Below are 15,864 nucleotides of genomic sequence, written 5' to 3'. Positions count from 1 at the left end.
AATAAAAATGTCTACATGATACATAACCACAAATAAAGAGTAAAAATGTTTCAGAATAAAAATTTCAATGTATTGTATAAGACTAGCAGAAATTTTTTCTCAGGAAATTTTACTATGACGTATTGGCACCAGGATTGCTGACAAGCAGATATATCCCCATGCTGGCACAGGGGAGAACTAGTAATGGTGGATTTACACCTGACTGACATTTTGCAGTTAGCTTTTCATGTTCTGCTACCACCTGTAGCACTAACAAGTGCAACCAGAGTGCAGACATGAGTGCAACCCAGACACATCATAAAGCAAGCAAAATATATGGACAGACATCTGAAATCTTAGTAAGCCGTAGTATATGTTAATACACAGGTAAATGTGACAGGCACAATAAAAGCATCCCAGCACCAAACTTTCCACTTAAATACTTGTCCATTCAAGGTGGGCAGACAGAACATTGACATATAGACTGAAGCTATGGATGAGATGAAAAGCAAAAAAAAATCACCAGCTTGTGCTGAGATGACCCAGGAGGGACAGCTACACCTCAGCTGCTTCCACCTTGTCCAACCTCATCCTGCAGTTACCTGGTACATGCACTTGCTGAACCGAAGCACCGTGGTCAATTTTGATCTATTCCTATGCGAGAAAGGAGTCCACACTTAAAACACTGCATAATACACAGTTCCCCACTAGCTTGCATGGCTTTCATGTATTTGTGAAAGAACCACACAAAAAATAGCAAGGATAACCTACACAGGGAATCAGTAAAGAGCAGCTGTAAAAGGGGGGGGGGAGGGGGGGGGAGAAGAGTAAGGAAATTAAAAAAGAGGATATTTGTCTCCCAGTATTTTCCAGTTTTGCTCATCACATGACACCTTGGAACATAAACATTTTTCAGACAGCAGAGTGGAAGGATTTTCTTGTTCAGGGGTGTCTCCTGAAAGGAGGGAAATGGATGGATGTCTGGGAACTGAATGAGCTTTCTGGAAGAAAATGGTATAGGCCCTGCTTAATACCAACCCAAGGCAACAAGATTCATTAAGATTCAAGTAAGTAATTTTTTCCTTCTTATTTGAGACCTTTATCTAACCCTTGATTTAACTATAAAAAATAAATTCATTGCCCATGGTAAAAGAAAATGTTTACACTTGTGGTCTGAACTTTCTGTTACTCATGAAAACTGGAACATTTCCTATAACTGTGCTATACAAAGATTTAGCAGAAACAAATAATGGCTGGTTAACTGTCATTCAGATTTAGGACAAAGATCAAAGAAAGACTGCTGTCACAGTTCTAATGTATTGATTTTGGTTAATTTTTTTTCAGTTTTGTTCACCTGATTCCTGACATCCCAGTTGAAGTCATTGTATTTCAAAAGTTGCTGAGCAACTTCAGATTTTACCAAGTCGGTGAACGCTAATTTTAGATGCTCTGCACTCAAGTAGGCAAGTGCTTGGTTGCATGTGAGCAGTGTAAATGACTTGAAAGGAGCTGCTTGTGTAAATAAAGTTATATATGTACCTTACTATTCGCTGGATCAGAGCACAGGTTTCAAAAGCTTTGACTCAACTTTTTTGTTCCTCCTCCTGGCTTCTGAAATTAATGATTAAATAAGAAAAACAAACAATGAATGGTTTATTTTAACTGCTGAGAATTTTTTATTCCATTTGAGTGAACCAATACATTCCTTTGTGAAATGGGAAGCAACAGTTAATATTGTACATTTTTACGTGCCATCTATTCTAATGTGGCAACAGAGAAGTTTGCAAAGTTTTTCTGCATTGTGGTAGTCAATTTAAGATTCATTTACTCTGTGACTGATGTTTCTGCAAAAGTCTCACAGTGAATGTAATGTCTATGATATTTCATACAACTTTATGTTTTATTTCTCTACTGCTATCTCATTTGGCATTCTAGCCTACATCAGTTGAAGTAAACAGTAATCTTGACAGTAGCTTCAGAAGCAATGGTACTAATAGTATATTACATTAACAGTATAAAAATGAAACACTTCTTTGCACATACCTCAAGCCCACTAGTTTTCTGAGACACTTTATTAGTACCAGCACATACGCAAGAGATCACGGGAAAGTCATCTTGTAGGCTAACAAGTAGAATGCAAAACTTTATCTGGATACAGAGGAGGTTGTTGACTGTTACTTTAGGTCTTACTTTCTTCATCCTATCGGAAACTATGGCAATATCCTGCCTACAGTCTTACCAGTACAAGTGTGTCAACATCTGAGTGCAAAATCTGCTCCAGGGCATGTTTTTATATCTTGGAACACCAAATGCATTTTCTTATTGTTATTTGGAGTAATTACAACAGTAAAAGTCAGGTATAAGACTTGGAAGGCTTGTAAGAACACTTGCTTCCCAACATCTGGCTCAAGAAGAAAGGAGATACAACAGCTGAGGATATTAAATGCAAGAAGAAGTAAGGTCACTGACTGCACAGTTCATGTAGGGAAAAAAAAACAAATCAGAGAGGACAGATTCAGCAAAAAAATGAAAAGAATCAGAGATAGCAGGACAATATGTTTAACCTAAGATTAAGCCTCCCCCATTTTCCCTGAATATTGTATTTAATTAACATTTGATTACTCATTGTGGCCAAAACCACACACTGGATGAAAGCCTGGCACCGAGGAGCTGCAGGCGAGCATGTCCCTGTCCCAGTCCCCGGCAGCTGCCCCATGCTGCCTGCTCACTGCACCAGTCCTCGAGTGGAGGAACTGCCTTTGGAAATGCCAAGCTGATTGCAGACAACCTTGGCATGATGCCTGGCCCCAGTAGAAAACCCGGCACCTGGTGGGCACGGCCTTCAGCAGCCCGGCTGTGGGTACCACAGCGTGGTGCTGCCCCAGCTGAGCCCTGGCACCCAGAACCATGCACCAGGGCTGCACACAGACAACCACATGCGTGACGCGGCTCCACCACCCTTTTCCCCCCTTCCCCACAGGGTAAGGAGGTATGTTGGCCTTGTTTCTGATGAAGGTCTCTAGACAGCGGAGTGCCTCAAATAATAGCAGCCGTAAGAGTGTTAGCATTGCAATAGGCAGCCCGTCTCAGCAACCACCTCAGTAACTCACCAGAGGTTTTTTTTTTTCCCTAAAAAGAACAGAGCCCATACCAAAAGCAAATGTCTCTGTCCTCTCAAAGGTCTGCCATGCTGACACCCTGCAAAGCCTCGGGTCTGCGAATTTGGAGGCATTCCTCTCTCTCCCCTGCGCTGCTTTGGGGTTTAGTTTGTTCTTCAGTGGTGTTCCTGTCTAGCTAGTTGCAAACAAGATTTGTGTTATCTTCTTCTGTAATTAAAAAAATAATTAAAAAAAATACTTCTAAGCTTTCCATCTTTCCATCTGTTTTTTTTGGATCGGCAGAACAAGAAAAGAGAAATTACTTCTCGAGACCAGCCAGTGCATACACAAAACTTGGAAATGCTCTCAGTGGTCTCTGCACAATCTAGGATATAGTCAAGGATTATTTTACAGTCAAGGATACTCTCAAGCAGAGACTATGAACATGACCTCTCACTCTCTTGTTGGATGTGTGAATGCTACTAGACTCACTGGACCAAATATTTGCACTATTTTATCCAGAGAAACGCCTGCTTTCTACTAAGATATACTGATATTATGTGGAGAACAATATAGTTCAACTTGTTGTCTACATTTGAAAGTCAGAGACTGAAAGGGAGGATGTGGAGAACATGTTATAAAAAGGGAAAATGAGTAATGAAAGGAAGAATGCATTTAGGAACAAAATGCTAGGAGGGTCTTGTGAGCCTCAGCCATAATGTGAAGCACAGATAAAATAAGCACAATCAGTAATCTCAGATAACGATGTGACTGCAGATCCTGTAACAAACACCACAGTACTGTCGAGTTTTCTCCCCGAGATGTTTTACCTCCTCTGAAAGCCTCTGGTAAGTGATCCGTAGGAGAAGACATCCGCTGAGTCATTTCAGAGGAGAAGAGAAGAATCTCCTCTGAATAGACAAGTGACATATAGCAGCCAAGGCTTTATTTTTGTCAATGACTTATCAAGCCAGCTGTGAACGTTCACCCTTTTAATCACAGACTTATTAGGATCCATACATATTTAATCAAGACTGTAACTCTGAAGGTGCTCTAAATGCTTCTACAGGTAGTAGTGTATGTTTTAGCATATAGCACCTTGCACTGACTTTCAGGTGATCATGCTAATGCTGAGGTAAAATCCAGACTTCCAGCACTAAACTTTAAAAGCAAGCAGTCACTTCCCAGTTACACCATCAGTTTGTTTATTTACATTTAGCAAGCTGCCTATTTAAAAAACCCAAACAAACAAAAACAACAAAACAAAACCAACGCTGAAAAGAATTTGATTAAAAGATAGTTCAGATCGTCTAGCTGTCTGCATTACCACTGGGGCTGGTGGAAGCTCTGGTCTGGACGGTGATGGGAAGCGCCACGAGAAGAGAGCTGCCAGAACAGGAATGCTCTTTCATGTGCAGGTAGCAGAAACATTCAGCAGCTGCCCTTGCTCTCACTCAGTCATTTTTCCTTCTGCTGGCACCTCCGTCTGTGGTTACAAATCAGGGACCCATGAAGCAGGCAGCCGACTCAACCAATGCCACTTGATCACGCTGCCAGATCTTCCACTGCTCATTTCCTGCAGCACAATCTGAAAGAAAGCCTGTTTCCATGCCTGAGCTGGTCTGGACAAAGATAAATCTGAAGGCTGCCTAGTGACTACCATATAAACATACAAAAAGTCTGATGATCTAACCTACAAGGCTTTGGTTATTTGGTATAATTAAGTGGAGAAGATGCCAAGAAAATAATTACCGGAAAGTTTTCTTTTGACAAACTTATGATAGAAATTTCTCAACAGCTTCAAGGAACTCTGTGGACGAGCTAAGCCCTTCCAAGTCCAGCAGATTGCCCTTTTTGTCATGAAAGTGGAATAATTCAGTCTCTTCCTCTTCCAGTTCCTCTCGAAATAGGTTGGTCTCTGAGGTAGGAATGATGACGATGCGAGGGACTGTATTGCTAATGATAGAGCCCAGGACTCCGTTAACTTGACTTTCTTGAGTTGCCACCTGTGAGGTGTCTGAGTCTCCTCCTCTGCTGACACTGCTGCTATTCAAACCAACAGGCAGAGACGCTGCTTTTAGGGAGCTGGTCACGAGTGTTGCAGGACTGCGTAGGACCGATCGCCCAAGCACCTTCTCCAAACAGCTGGACGAGAGTGAAACCTAGAGCGGAGACATAAGCTTTAGTGTTGTCATACAGCATATGACTATGGAAACCGGTATTTGAAATTCATTTCCACTAGTTGCTATTTGAGCCACCAGTCATATTTTCTAAAAACACTTGGATCATTGACTAGAAAGAGGGAAAATCACTATGTGTTAACATCCACAGCTTGGAAAGCAGGATGTTAAATGAAGCAAAAGAAGACATGCTCAAATATCAGCAGAGGCCAAAAAGAAAAAAAGAAAAGCCCATTCCTATATCTGACTTATTTTATGTTTAAAAAAAAATTTCTCTATTTTTAACACATCTCAAGGTACTGAATAATAGTACTTCTCTCTCTCTCATGGAAGAGATCTCAGATAAGACTCAAGCACACTGTATTCTTTATTTGCTTAAAGTTTCATCATCCTTGTGACAATCTATCATGGTGTCCCCAAATGGCTCCTGGTACTGCCTTGGGGCAGTTGGTGGCTTTGCATTCATATGAATTTCCACCAACAAAGAAGGGAAAAACGGCGACCATGATTTTGCTTTGCTAACCATTTCCCGTCTGCCTATTTCGAGAGAACTCTAATTTCTAACTTGGCCCTGATGGCAAGTCCCCTATGACCTTTCCATAACTCTTCATGCACAGTATGCAAAACCAGAGTAAACTAAGTAAGCTTTGAAAGGGTTAGTTAATATTTAAATACACTGGCAATGGAAGGCACGAGAGATAAATTTTGGCTTGCTTTAGAAAATGCCAGTTAAGGTTATAAAATCACTGTGCCAGATATAGAGAGAAGTTAGAAGTCCCTCCTTCCTGGGGGGGGGGGGGGGGGGGAATCAACATTTAAAGTAAAATGCAGTTTTTACTTCATTGTTATGAAGCCTAATGGAATTCAGAGTATGACTAAGATTTACTCAAATTGTTACAAAGCATCTTTCAGAGTTATAGTTCTATTTATTTCTCTTAATATGATTGCAAAGTGTATTAATTAGCTACACTGAATCTCTTCATAGCTTGAGCTTCCCATAATAGTTTTGTAAAATTTTTCCTCTATTGCAGATAACCCTGTTCCAGTCATAAACCTCATTAATTCAACTTTAGTCTTCTTGAAGCATTCAGGCATGTAATTCCCATGGATTTATAGGGGTTTGGTGCTGAAACATCTTTTTAAAATGTTAGATCAGTTTCTAGTATGATTACAGCCCAGCAGGGGCTGTAATCTTGGCCCCCTTTGTCTCCACCTAGTCCATGGCCTGTGATACTGCCTTTATACTGACAAACTAAACAGTTCCTTAAGTCAAAAAGGGAAAGGTTTTTTTTGTTGTTGTTTTTGGTTTTGTTTTTTAAGATTTAGGGGTCATCTCCTCAGTCTTAGCAAGTAGTTTAGCAGAATGTTATTGCAGAGCATAGGTCTAGTCTGATTTTACAAACAGAAAACCAAACACATTTGGTTTTCACAAATTTTTGGTCTCTCTCCCCCCCCCGTCTCTCTGTCAGTCTGGGTTTAAAATTAGATACTGGTATATACTGCAGCATAATGTAATTCTACTCCACAAGTAAGAATCATTTACCAATCCCTATCGATAACGATTTCTCCAGCCACTGTACCTACCCAAGTGGAGGGAAGCATAATGTGCTAAAAAAAAGTGGTTTAAATCAACGTGACAGAGAAGAAAAATCTGTTCTTCCAAACCGATGACAACAATAGAATGAAAAAACCCCAAACCTAAAACCACTCCTCCCTGCTTCAAGTGCTGTTTTCACTGCAGCAGAAGGACAGGCTTCTTTTGGATACGGCTTAGTGGGCAGGACACCACTTCTAAGTTTTTTTAAATTGTTTTCACGCTGGGCAATTCCCTTGACACAAAACCTGGATGCACAGAGCACACTTGGCAACTCTCCTTTGAAATCAAGTATCCAAACCTATCTTATCCTCATAATACATGCCTGCATTTTAATGCTTCCAAAAAAGGCCTCTTCACTGCCACGCCAGGTTTCCAGGTGTCAGTCTACATCAAGTCTGTTACCATCCTAACTAACTACAATAAGTCATGGGGCTGGATCATATCTTTGTGGCAGCATAGAAAACAGTCCCGTGCGTTTTTATGCTCTGGAAAGCACCAAGCCCAGGACACTGATTGGCTTTTTTACTTTCACTTGAGGGATGACTTTTCTCTTTCGACAACCCGTCTGCAACTTTAGGAGATTAAGGAGACCTGATCTCAGTCAGTGAAAAGAATTTAAAGGTATATAAATTTTTAGATGTTGTTGAGGTGGTCTTCTTAAAGAAAGCAAAGGAAGTGTAAGATTCTTTTCCTAAAAAAAAATAATCATCATATTCTGTTAAATCAAAAAGTTAGGTGACCCTTCACCAAATTCACACTTGTATTTCCATAGGTGAATATTTTTGGAAGTGCTGTAACTGGAATTCAGTCATAGACAATCCAGTAATGCTATTAAAACCTTAAAATAAATATCTAAAAATGCAGTGTGGTTTCTTTAGGGTTGGTTGGGTTGTTTTTTTTTTTTTAAGGATAAATGGGTGGCCTTATAGCAAAACACTCTAACTGAGCTGGACAAATAAATATTTATTCTGATAGAATGAATATTCATGCATTTAGCTAACACACAAAGGAGCTTCACACCACACAGGAATCTTAGCTGAAAATATTGAGAAAAGCAAATGAGGCTTTAAACACTCAATGTAAATAAACTCCACACATCTCCGTGAACACCACTGAAAGCCTCAGCATGAAGGTACTCTGTTTAAAGGTTATTTATCAAAATAATCCAACAGATGTCTTTCAAAGACAAAGTATAGTGTCTGAGCCTTTTTGAGGGCTACACAGTTACCAAATTGCAGAATACAGAAATATTTATTGTATTACTGAACACTTTTATGCAACCGTCTCAGATTTATTTTCCTTCTACTTCCTTGTGAGACCGAAAGCCGGTGGTTCTCCAGCACCTGGAGACAATCTCCCATCTTTGCCACTTGCCTACAACCTTGGACACACTGGGCTACTGATGGAGGGCAGCAGAGGTGGGTGGTAGGTTTGAGCCCATGTTGCCTGCCGCCACATTTGAAGCCATTGTTTTTCCATCAATACTATTCACAACAGTTACAGGAAAAGACCAATGTTTCTCAGGACTTTATCTTAAGGAGACACATGAAAGAATACAGGGCAGATGCGTGCAGGAACCAGGTCATCAGATGGCTGGAAATTTCCAGAACAGCTCCTGCTTTAAACTACACTGTCTCTAGACAGTTAGCCTCAGAGCTGGAGGGGAGCACAGGGGACAGAAGCAGATGCTGTAGCTGCCCAAGGTGCGGGTGTTTGGCTACACACACTAGAGTAACCCCATGAAAGGGTGCCTCCATCAAAAAGTGGGTGCTACTCAGTCCAGCCACAGGCAGGGGATTGTAAGTCTTTTCTTTTCTTGGAAATGCAGCACCAATATATGCTTGACATTGTGCCACCCATACAAATACTTGGTTTGCAACTGGTGATATGGTTCTGGCAGAAGCTGACTCGTGGGTGACCTACTGCTCCCATCCTCAGCAGTTCCTCAGGGAACGGAGTGATCCTTAACCGCATGACACCAAAGCTCAGCTGTTTGGGCAATGAGTGTGATGCATCCACAGAAGATGCGCTGAGTACTCACCATCTCCTCTTTCAGTGAGGGAAGGGTGGCAGCTGCCAGACTCTCCCACCCTTAGGGAGAAATGGGAGTTTCTTTCTCATCTTCCCCCTCAACAAAAATAAAAGATTTTAATGTACACTGGAAAAAGGAAAAAGGGTGGCTTCTATCATGTCAAACTCTGTTTTGCAGCCCTGACTTTGTAATAAAAGGAGACTGCCACAATGTAGATACGAGGGTCAGGATGGGAGGAACCGGAGCTGGCGTAGATAAACATGCAAAGAGGGAAAGAAGTCAACTTCTTACATTTGATGCTACTGACTGTGCTTTAATGCAGCTTTGGAGCTATGAGCTGATGCTGGCTTTCCAAAAACAGGCAACATATCAGTGAAAAAAGTTAATAAGGCATTACTGACATTCTTATTAGTCACAAAAAAAGAAATAACAGCAAGGCTGAAGAGGGCATCGGGATCAGTATAAATAAAGCCTATAGATGAAAGAGATCGGTATAAAGGCTGAATTATTATTCCAGAGATGACATACTGTAGCAAGATTAACAGTAAAATGGAGAGTCCCCAGCAGAGACTTTTTTCTTTACCTTTTCTGCAGTTGCTGCATCACAGCTGCAGGTCTTTGGGAGCAGGTCTCTCTTCCCCTGTCTCGCACTTGTTGAGAAAGAATGGCTTCGGCGAGGCTGCAGTTTCTTGTGAACTGGCTCTACAGGGTCAAGCTCTACATCACTCCAGGTCTAATCACAAATGATGAAGATTTCACACATTACATCCTTTCTCAAATTCTAAAAGTTCTCAAACTCTAGCAGAAACCGTGCACACTTACGGAAAACTAAAGCTGTTCTAACACAGGTCTCACAGTCAAAACTCCACTGGGGAGAGGCTTGATTTTTAATCTTGTCACTTACCCTGGACTATTTTTCTGAACCAAAAAAATCTTTGAAATAATTAAAAATTATTTAATCTCTTTTCACCAGGATGTTTTTCACCCTTTTTTATCTCATTGCTTGTGCTTATAGCTGCATAGCACCTGAAGTCTAAAGATGGGAGCAAGTACAACCAATCTGCTTAATATGGCTTATGGCATTCTGTGTGACCATCAGCTGCTACAAAACTGAGGACACGCACAGGTCCAAAACCACATTTGTATACATCCCAGCTGGATACCCAGAACACCCAGGGCTTCTCAAGCCCCATGAGCTTGCTTCTTCTCTGAACCGTCATCAGTGGATGGGAGGCAACGTGTGGGCTTTCCAGGAACATGCCAGCAATGGAGGACAATTGTGACATTGCAACCATGCCGTTCCGTTTACAGTCTTGGAGAGAGGCCATCCATCATCCCTAACTTTGTGGTGACTTTTTGATTGGGTATCAATGATGAGATCATTCCGCTATTCTCCACACCAGCTTTTAGATACGGATAGATAGATAGATAGATAGATAGGGCTCCACACAAGTGGGAAGCTAGTGCATAATTCCACTGCATCACCTTGCTCATACATCTATGTATTGCCACCTGTTTATTTCTCCTCCCTTGTAGAATCAAACTGTAAATACAACTTTCTGTGACTCATGAACATGTTGTCTCCCTACACGAACATGTACATTACACACAGAGGAAGGTGTTGGCGGCAACAGCTGTGTCTTTTACAGTGTTGCTAGTGTCATTCCTGCCTGTCAATACTTTATTGGAGCATTCCAAAATTTCACTTGGTGCTGCTGTCATGCAAGAGTCATTGAGCTTAGCTTTTATTTCAGCAGCTGCTGTTTCAGCTAAAATCTGTACAGCTGCACTGAGCTGTCAGTTGCCCCAAGAACAATTACCTTTGGCTGTGTCAACTCGGCCCAACACGGTGCTGCGCATAGCTAACAGCAGGTGTTTTATTGGAGACTCCTGAGCCAAAGTTGTGCCAAAGGCTGAAGCCTCTTATCGACATTATCCCATCTCTTCAAACAGCAACCCCAACCAAACACACACAATAACCTGCTAACCCCAGTGAACCAAAACCAAGTAGTGACCGACAGCGAAGAACAGAAAGCTTTTTGGATCAGGATGGGTGATCCCGCAGAAATTACCTAATTTGACATCAAACAAAGGATTAATGGGGAGAGAAGTTAGGAATAAACTTTAAGTCAAGGAAAATTAAAAGGTACAAGGGGCAAAAAAGGTTGGAAATAAGTAAATGAGGAGCCTCCCTGTTTTAAACTATGTCAACACATTTCCATGTCGCTACACGTGCTATCTACAACCAGTGAATGAAGCACAAGTGGAAGCAGACAAGTAGTCCCCATGATTTCAAGGGGATAAAGGTATGTGTGGGTGCTCTGTTTGCTCAAGCTGTTAAGCAATCCCAAGCAAAATATACTCTTTTTTTTTTTTATGATAGGGTATTGGCACATTGCATATACCAACTTCATATTGCAAGGATAATCTGGGTATTTTACAGTGTATGAAATCATCACAGTTGGTACTCTTATGCATCATTGTGTAATCAGTGGTCTGTGAATGGAATTAAATCAGCAGGATAGATTATCTCATTTTCATTTACATTGCAACAGAAGTACTTATGCATTTATTTATATCTTCAAGAGCCAAGACAAACACTAAATTTCATAGCCCATACAAAGTAAGTCACTCTTTTTTTCTATCTCATTAAGGTCTTTTGCCCTAATATAGCAGGAAACAGATAAACATGAAAGTGCTCCCCATGCCCTGAAGACTATGAGAGCCTAGGCAAGCAAATTTGGGGATCCTCATGCTGTGTGGTGTGGTACAGTGGTGTCACATGCCACAAGAGTCCCATCACATAATTCAAACTCATTTGGGCTCAAATCTGAACAACAGTATGCTAAAAAAGGCTTTGCCCAGGCTAAGAGAGGCCTTTCACTTTTCTATTTATTGTTTTAATTTAAAAGAAATTTTATGGTAGACATATTTTATGAAACACTATTGAAAAAGCTTGTCGCTTCTAGACCAGGTCTCTTGCGAGAAGTAGCTTGTCCATTGCATGGTATTTAAACACTTGATAATTTTGAATGACAAAACGTGCCCCATTTAAGTGATTTCATGATCTTTAATTATCATCGTTATTACTTGTCTGTAATACAGTAACCTGTAGGCTGTTTAGTGATAGCTGGGAATGCTGCTGGGATACATCATATACAGTCACAAAGTGGAAGAGGATCCTTGTCCCCAAACAGTCCACAACTTCACAAGCTGTATGGTTGAGGCTACCCAGTAACGCGCAATTAGTCATTTTAACTGGAAGTCTACCTGATGCAGCTGTATGGTTAATGTGCAAGAGAGGCAGCAGCATAGACTGCAAAGTAACCTGTCTTTTATAATGGGATAGATTGTTTCATTAGGGCTCAGGCAGTCAGCCTTTCCCTCAGGCACTTAAAGTGGTTTTTTTTGTTCTGTTTTTTGATTTCACAGCAAGAAGGCCTGAATTTCTTGTCAGCACCCCAGGCACAGTGCTAGCATTGGCTGGGACTGCTTGGGTTCCCAGTGAACAGTGCATTTTTTGCTCAGGTGTGTTTGCTTTACTGTCTGTCTGCCATGAAAGAGTTCAGAAATCTCCCTGGTGCTGTTACCTGAAAGGAACAACTTTCATTCTCAGGCAGAAAATTCAATACAACATTATCTTGTTCAAGAATTCAATCACTGTTCATGCTGGTTTTCCTGGTGGTCCTAGGTTCATTTCCAAATCAAGGACCCCAGCCTTCCCAAAAATATTCAACATAGTTACAATTTCACTGAAAATCATCTCCACGGCCTGACTCTCAGCAACAGCACCCAGAAAGCAGCAGCATGCAGGTTATAGCACACAAATAACCGAGCCCCATCCTTGCTCAGACCGCTGCCACCTGGCTCAAGGGGAGAGCCAAGAGTTTGCCACTCAGCCCATCTCGGTGATTTATGCCTTCGTGAAAGGTTACTGGCTGCAGCCATCACTCTGGGAGGTGTCTTATGCCCGAGCTGAGCGTGGAGCAGCGCGGGTCCCCGGGAGGGCCAGCCCCAGCCCAGCCCCTGCTGCGGCTGCCATCCCTCCCTGGGAGCTGCCTTCCCAGCACCTCTGCGGGCAAGGCCGGCTTCTTGTGACTTACAGAGGCAGGCGAGGTCATGCCAAGAGGGGCTGTGAAGAACCCCAAGGGATCTTTTTATTTCTAACTCCCTCAGTCCTACTGCTACGAGACCTGGTTTCTGTTTAATTCTGCTTGGTTGGGAAGGAGAGAAAGGGCTCACTCTGCCTTTTTCCCCCCTAATGCAACCCAAACCAACAGGTTACACATCCTGAGTTTCTAACCTGTGACTATTTCCTAGGAAAAGCCTCCATGCTATAGGCAACTGCTTCTTCACATTAAGCTTCAGCCAGACCACCAGCCTTACTGAGAGTTGGGGTACGCTGCTTACAAAACACCCCACCTAGCTCCAGGCGCGGGAATCTTCCACTCCTCACGGTTAAAACCCAGGGAAACAAATAAAGTTTCCTGTCTACAGAAAATGGGCTTCCTTTAAGACAATAAAATGGCTATTGGATAGGTTAGAAAACTTTGGATGGAGATGGTTTTCCTGTCCTCCAGGCTCACCAGATACTGAATTATGTAGCAAAGGGCTGGTGACATGGAGAGTCCCTGACAATGGCTCTTTTTAACTCACATTAAAGACTTAACCCAAATATCCATGGTCCCATTAAGTGTCTGAGTCATGCAGATATGCTGGGATGGATGCTTCTTCTGATCAGAAATCGTCATGCATGAACTCCCAGAAAGGCTTTGAAGAAATGACCTCATACGACCCAAAAAATTTAGCTACCCCCCCCCCTTTTCCATTCTCTAGTTTTGAATGGGTATTTATAGAGTCACTAATTTTGTGAGTCAGAGAAAAGTTATACTCACTTTCCTTCATGGAAACAATAAAAGACTTACAGCTTCTCCAGTGGAAACTGATGAAACACAAGTGCTTTTGGTCCTGCCAGCAAGAGACTGATGGCTGGAGAGAGAGGTCCTGAACGATGATTCATTTATGGAGCCTCTCAGGAGGTCGTTCTTCGATACTCGTATTAGGAACCTCAAGCAGGGAACAGCATTGTGGATGGTTTTTCTGAAGGAAAACGGGAGAAGAAAAAAAACACAAATGGCACATTGACGATGCAGCTTTGAAAATCATGTGGTGAAAGTACCATCTCCATAACCTCAGCATGGCTTCTGTTTTGATTGAGGAGGTCTTAAAGACTACATGGAAACAGCATAGTATATCTAGTGGAAACTACTCAACAGGCTGAAAGGAAAATAGCAGGTGACTTCTGGGCCTCGAATCAAAACATGCATGGAAGAGCTGCATGGATAAGTAGTAAGAATTGAAAATATCTTGAAGAGCATGAAAGGTTAACCCAGAAAACTTTCAGGTTAGCTGGTATGAAGGTCTTCTCTGTGCAAAGACACAGGACGAGTAGAAAAAAGGAAGGGGGAGAGGGCCAGAAGAATCAGATATTGTTTATTTGTATCGCGGCAGCTCCTGTAAATTCCTTTCAGGAATTAACACTCTGTACAAGCACAGAGGAGAAGGATGATCTAGGCCCCAAAGAACTTTAAACCTGCCTAATTCATTAAATAATAATCTCAGTAACGGTCGTATGAGTCTATTCTTCCCGGCCCCAGCCCTGACCCTGCATGGAGCAGAAGACCCCAAGAGCCTCCCCTGCACGACGCCAGCTGGCCTTGCTCCTCGTTGCCACCGAGGACTGGCAGGGTGATGCATTTGGTATAACACCTCCCCAGTGCCATCCATTATTTCAGCCCAACAGATGAAGCTAATACTGGCATAAAGCTAAATGAATAAGTCAAGAAGCGAGGCAGCAACAAGGCACATAGAAAACAACTGATATGTGGGACTTATGGTTCAACGGAGGATGTTAGTATATTAACTTTACACTGAGATGCAAGTCAAGTGGATGTATACTGTAGAATCTTTGCTTCTGTAGTTACCAGTTTTGTTGAATAACTAGTACATTTTAAATCATCATTTCTATTCTCAGAAAAGATCACACATGTTGAAGTCTCGGAGATCACAAGATGAGATCACTAGTTTGTCAATCAAAAAAAAAAACAAAACAACAAACCACGAAACTCACCACCACCACCACCAAACTCCAATATTTGGCATCACCACCACTCTCAATATACCAGACTTCTGTATGTCTTTCCTTTCTAACTTCAAAGGCAACTGAACAAGCAGCTCTGTGCCTACAGTGGAGACAAGGACTGAAGAAAGCTTTCTGCCCACACCATCATTCCTGATTCTGCCAAGACGCCTGTCAGTGAGCTGGCAGAGCCCCACCAAGATGCTTGGGGGTGCAGGAGGCTGCCCATATGGTGCTGGATAAAAAAAAGAGCTAATGTTGTGCAGAAAATAAAAAGTTTTGAGCAAACAGCAAGGGTTTACAGGACACGAGAAAATGCCAAGCCTCCATAAGTTAATTTTCATGTTGAAGACCTCAGGCTGGTGCTGAAAAAGCAGCTGACAGCTTTTTTCCCCAGCTGAGAAGCTGAACCACTTCCCTCAGACATAGACGTAGCTTTTGATGTCTGTCACAGACTACCTGGGGCTGTAAACTATTCAATAACTTCAAATTGGTGTAAAACATACCATCCTGTTTATTAACTGGGATTTCATGCAGAGACCTCCTCACACTGGAAGTTCAGGAAAGGTATGTCTGATGGTGAAATTTCAAGGACAACGTAAGAACATTTTTGGTGTCTTGAGGGACCAGAGTTTCAATTTTATTAATATTTGGTAGGACTGTTGAGGGACATTTTCTGGGCTGAGATGAAAGTATGGATTTTGAAGGGAGTTTTAATAATGTACATGTGAAATACGAAATAGGTATAAACCTAAGGTGCTTATTTGATGACATTTTTATAATCCTCTAACATAAGAGTCACACAAAGTCAAATATGTAGTAATTGCAAACAACTTCTT

General features: G+C 41.8%; 1 protein-coding gene across 1 annotated transcript in view; it reads right to left on the bottom strand.

The window, feature by feature from the left end:
• Positions 1-4,852: 4,852 nt before the first annotated feature.
• The window catches only part of LOC143160090 (melanopsin-like), a 39,134-nt gene continuing 28,122 nt past the window's right edge, over positions 4,853-15,864 (bottom strand). The window contains exons 8-10 of the mRNA XM_076337640.1: positions 13,812-13,986; positions 9,470-9,619; positions 4,853-5,239 (exon numbers count right to left, since the gene is read on the bottom strand). Of these exons, the coding sequence (XP_076193755.1) occupies positions 4,853-5,239; positions 9,470-9,619; positions 13,812-13,986 (712 nt within the window). The remainder of the gene's footprint in view (positions 5,240-9,469; positions 9,620-13,811; positions 13,987-15,864) is intronic.

This window comes from Aptenodytes patagonicus, chromosome 4 (assembly GCF_965638725.1).
Source record: "Aptenodytes patagonicus chromosome 4, bAptPat1.pri.cur, whole genome shotgun sequence".
In the NCBI taxonomy this organism is placed as follows: domain Eukaryota; kingdom Metazoa; phylum Chordata; class Aves; order Sphenisciformes; family Spheniscidae; genus Aptenodytes; species Aptenodytes patagonicus.
Note: the sequence above shows the minus strand (reverse complement) of the source record. Positions and strands in the feature narration are given on the sequence as shown.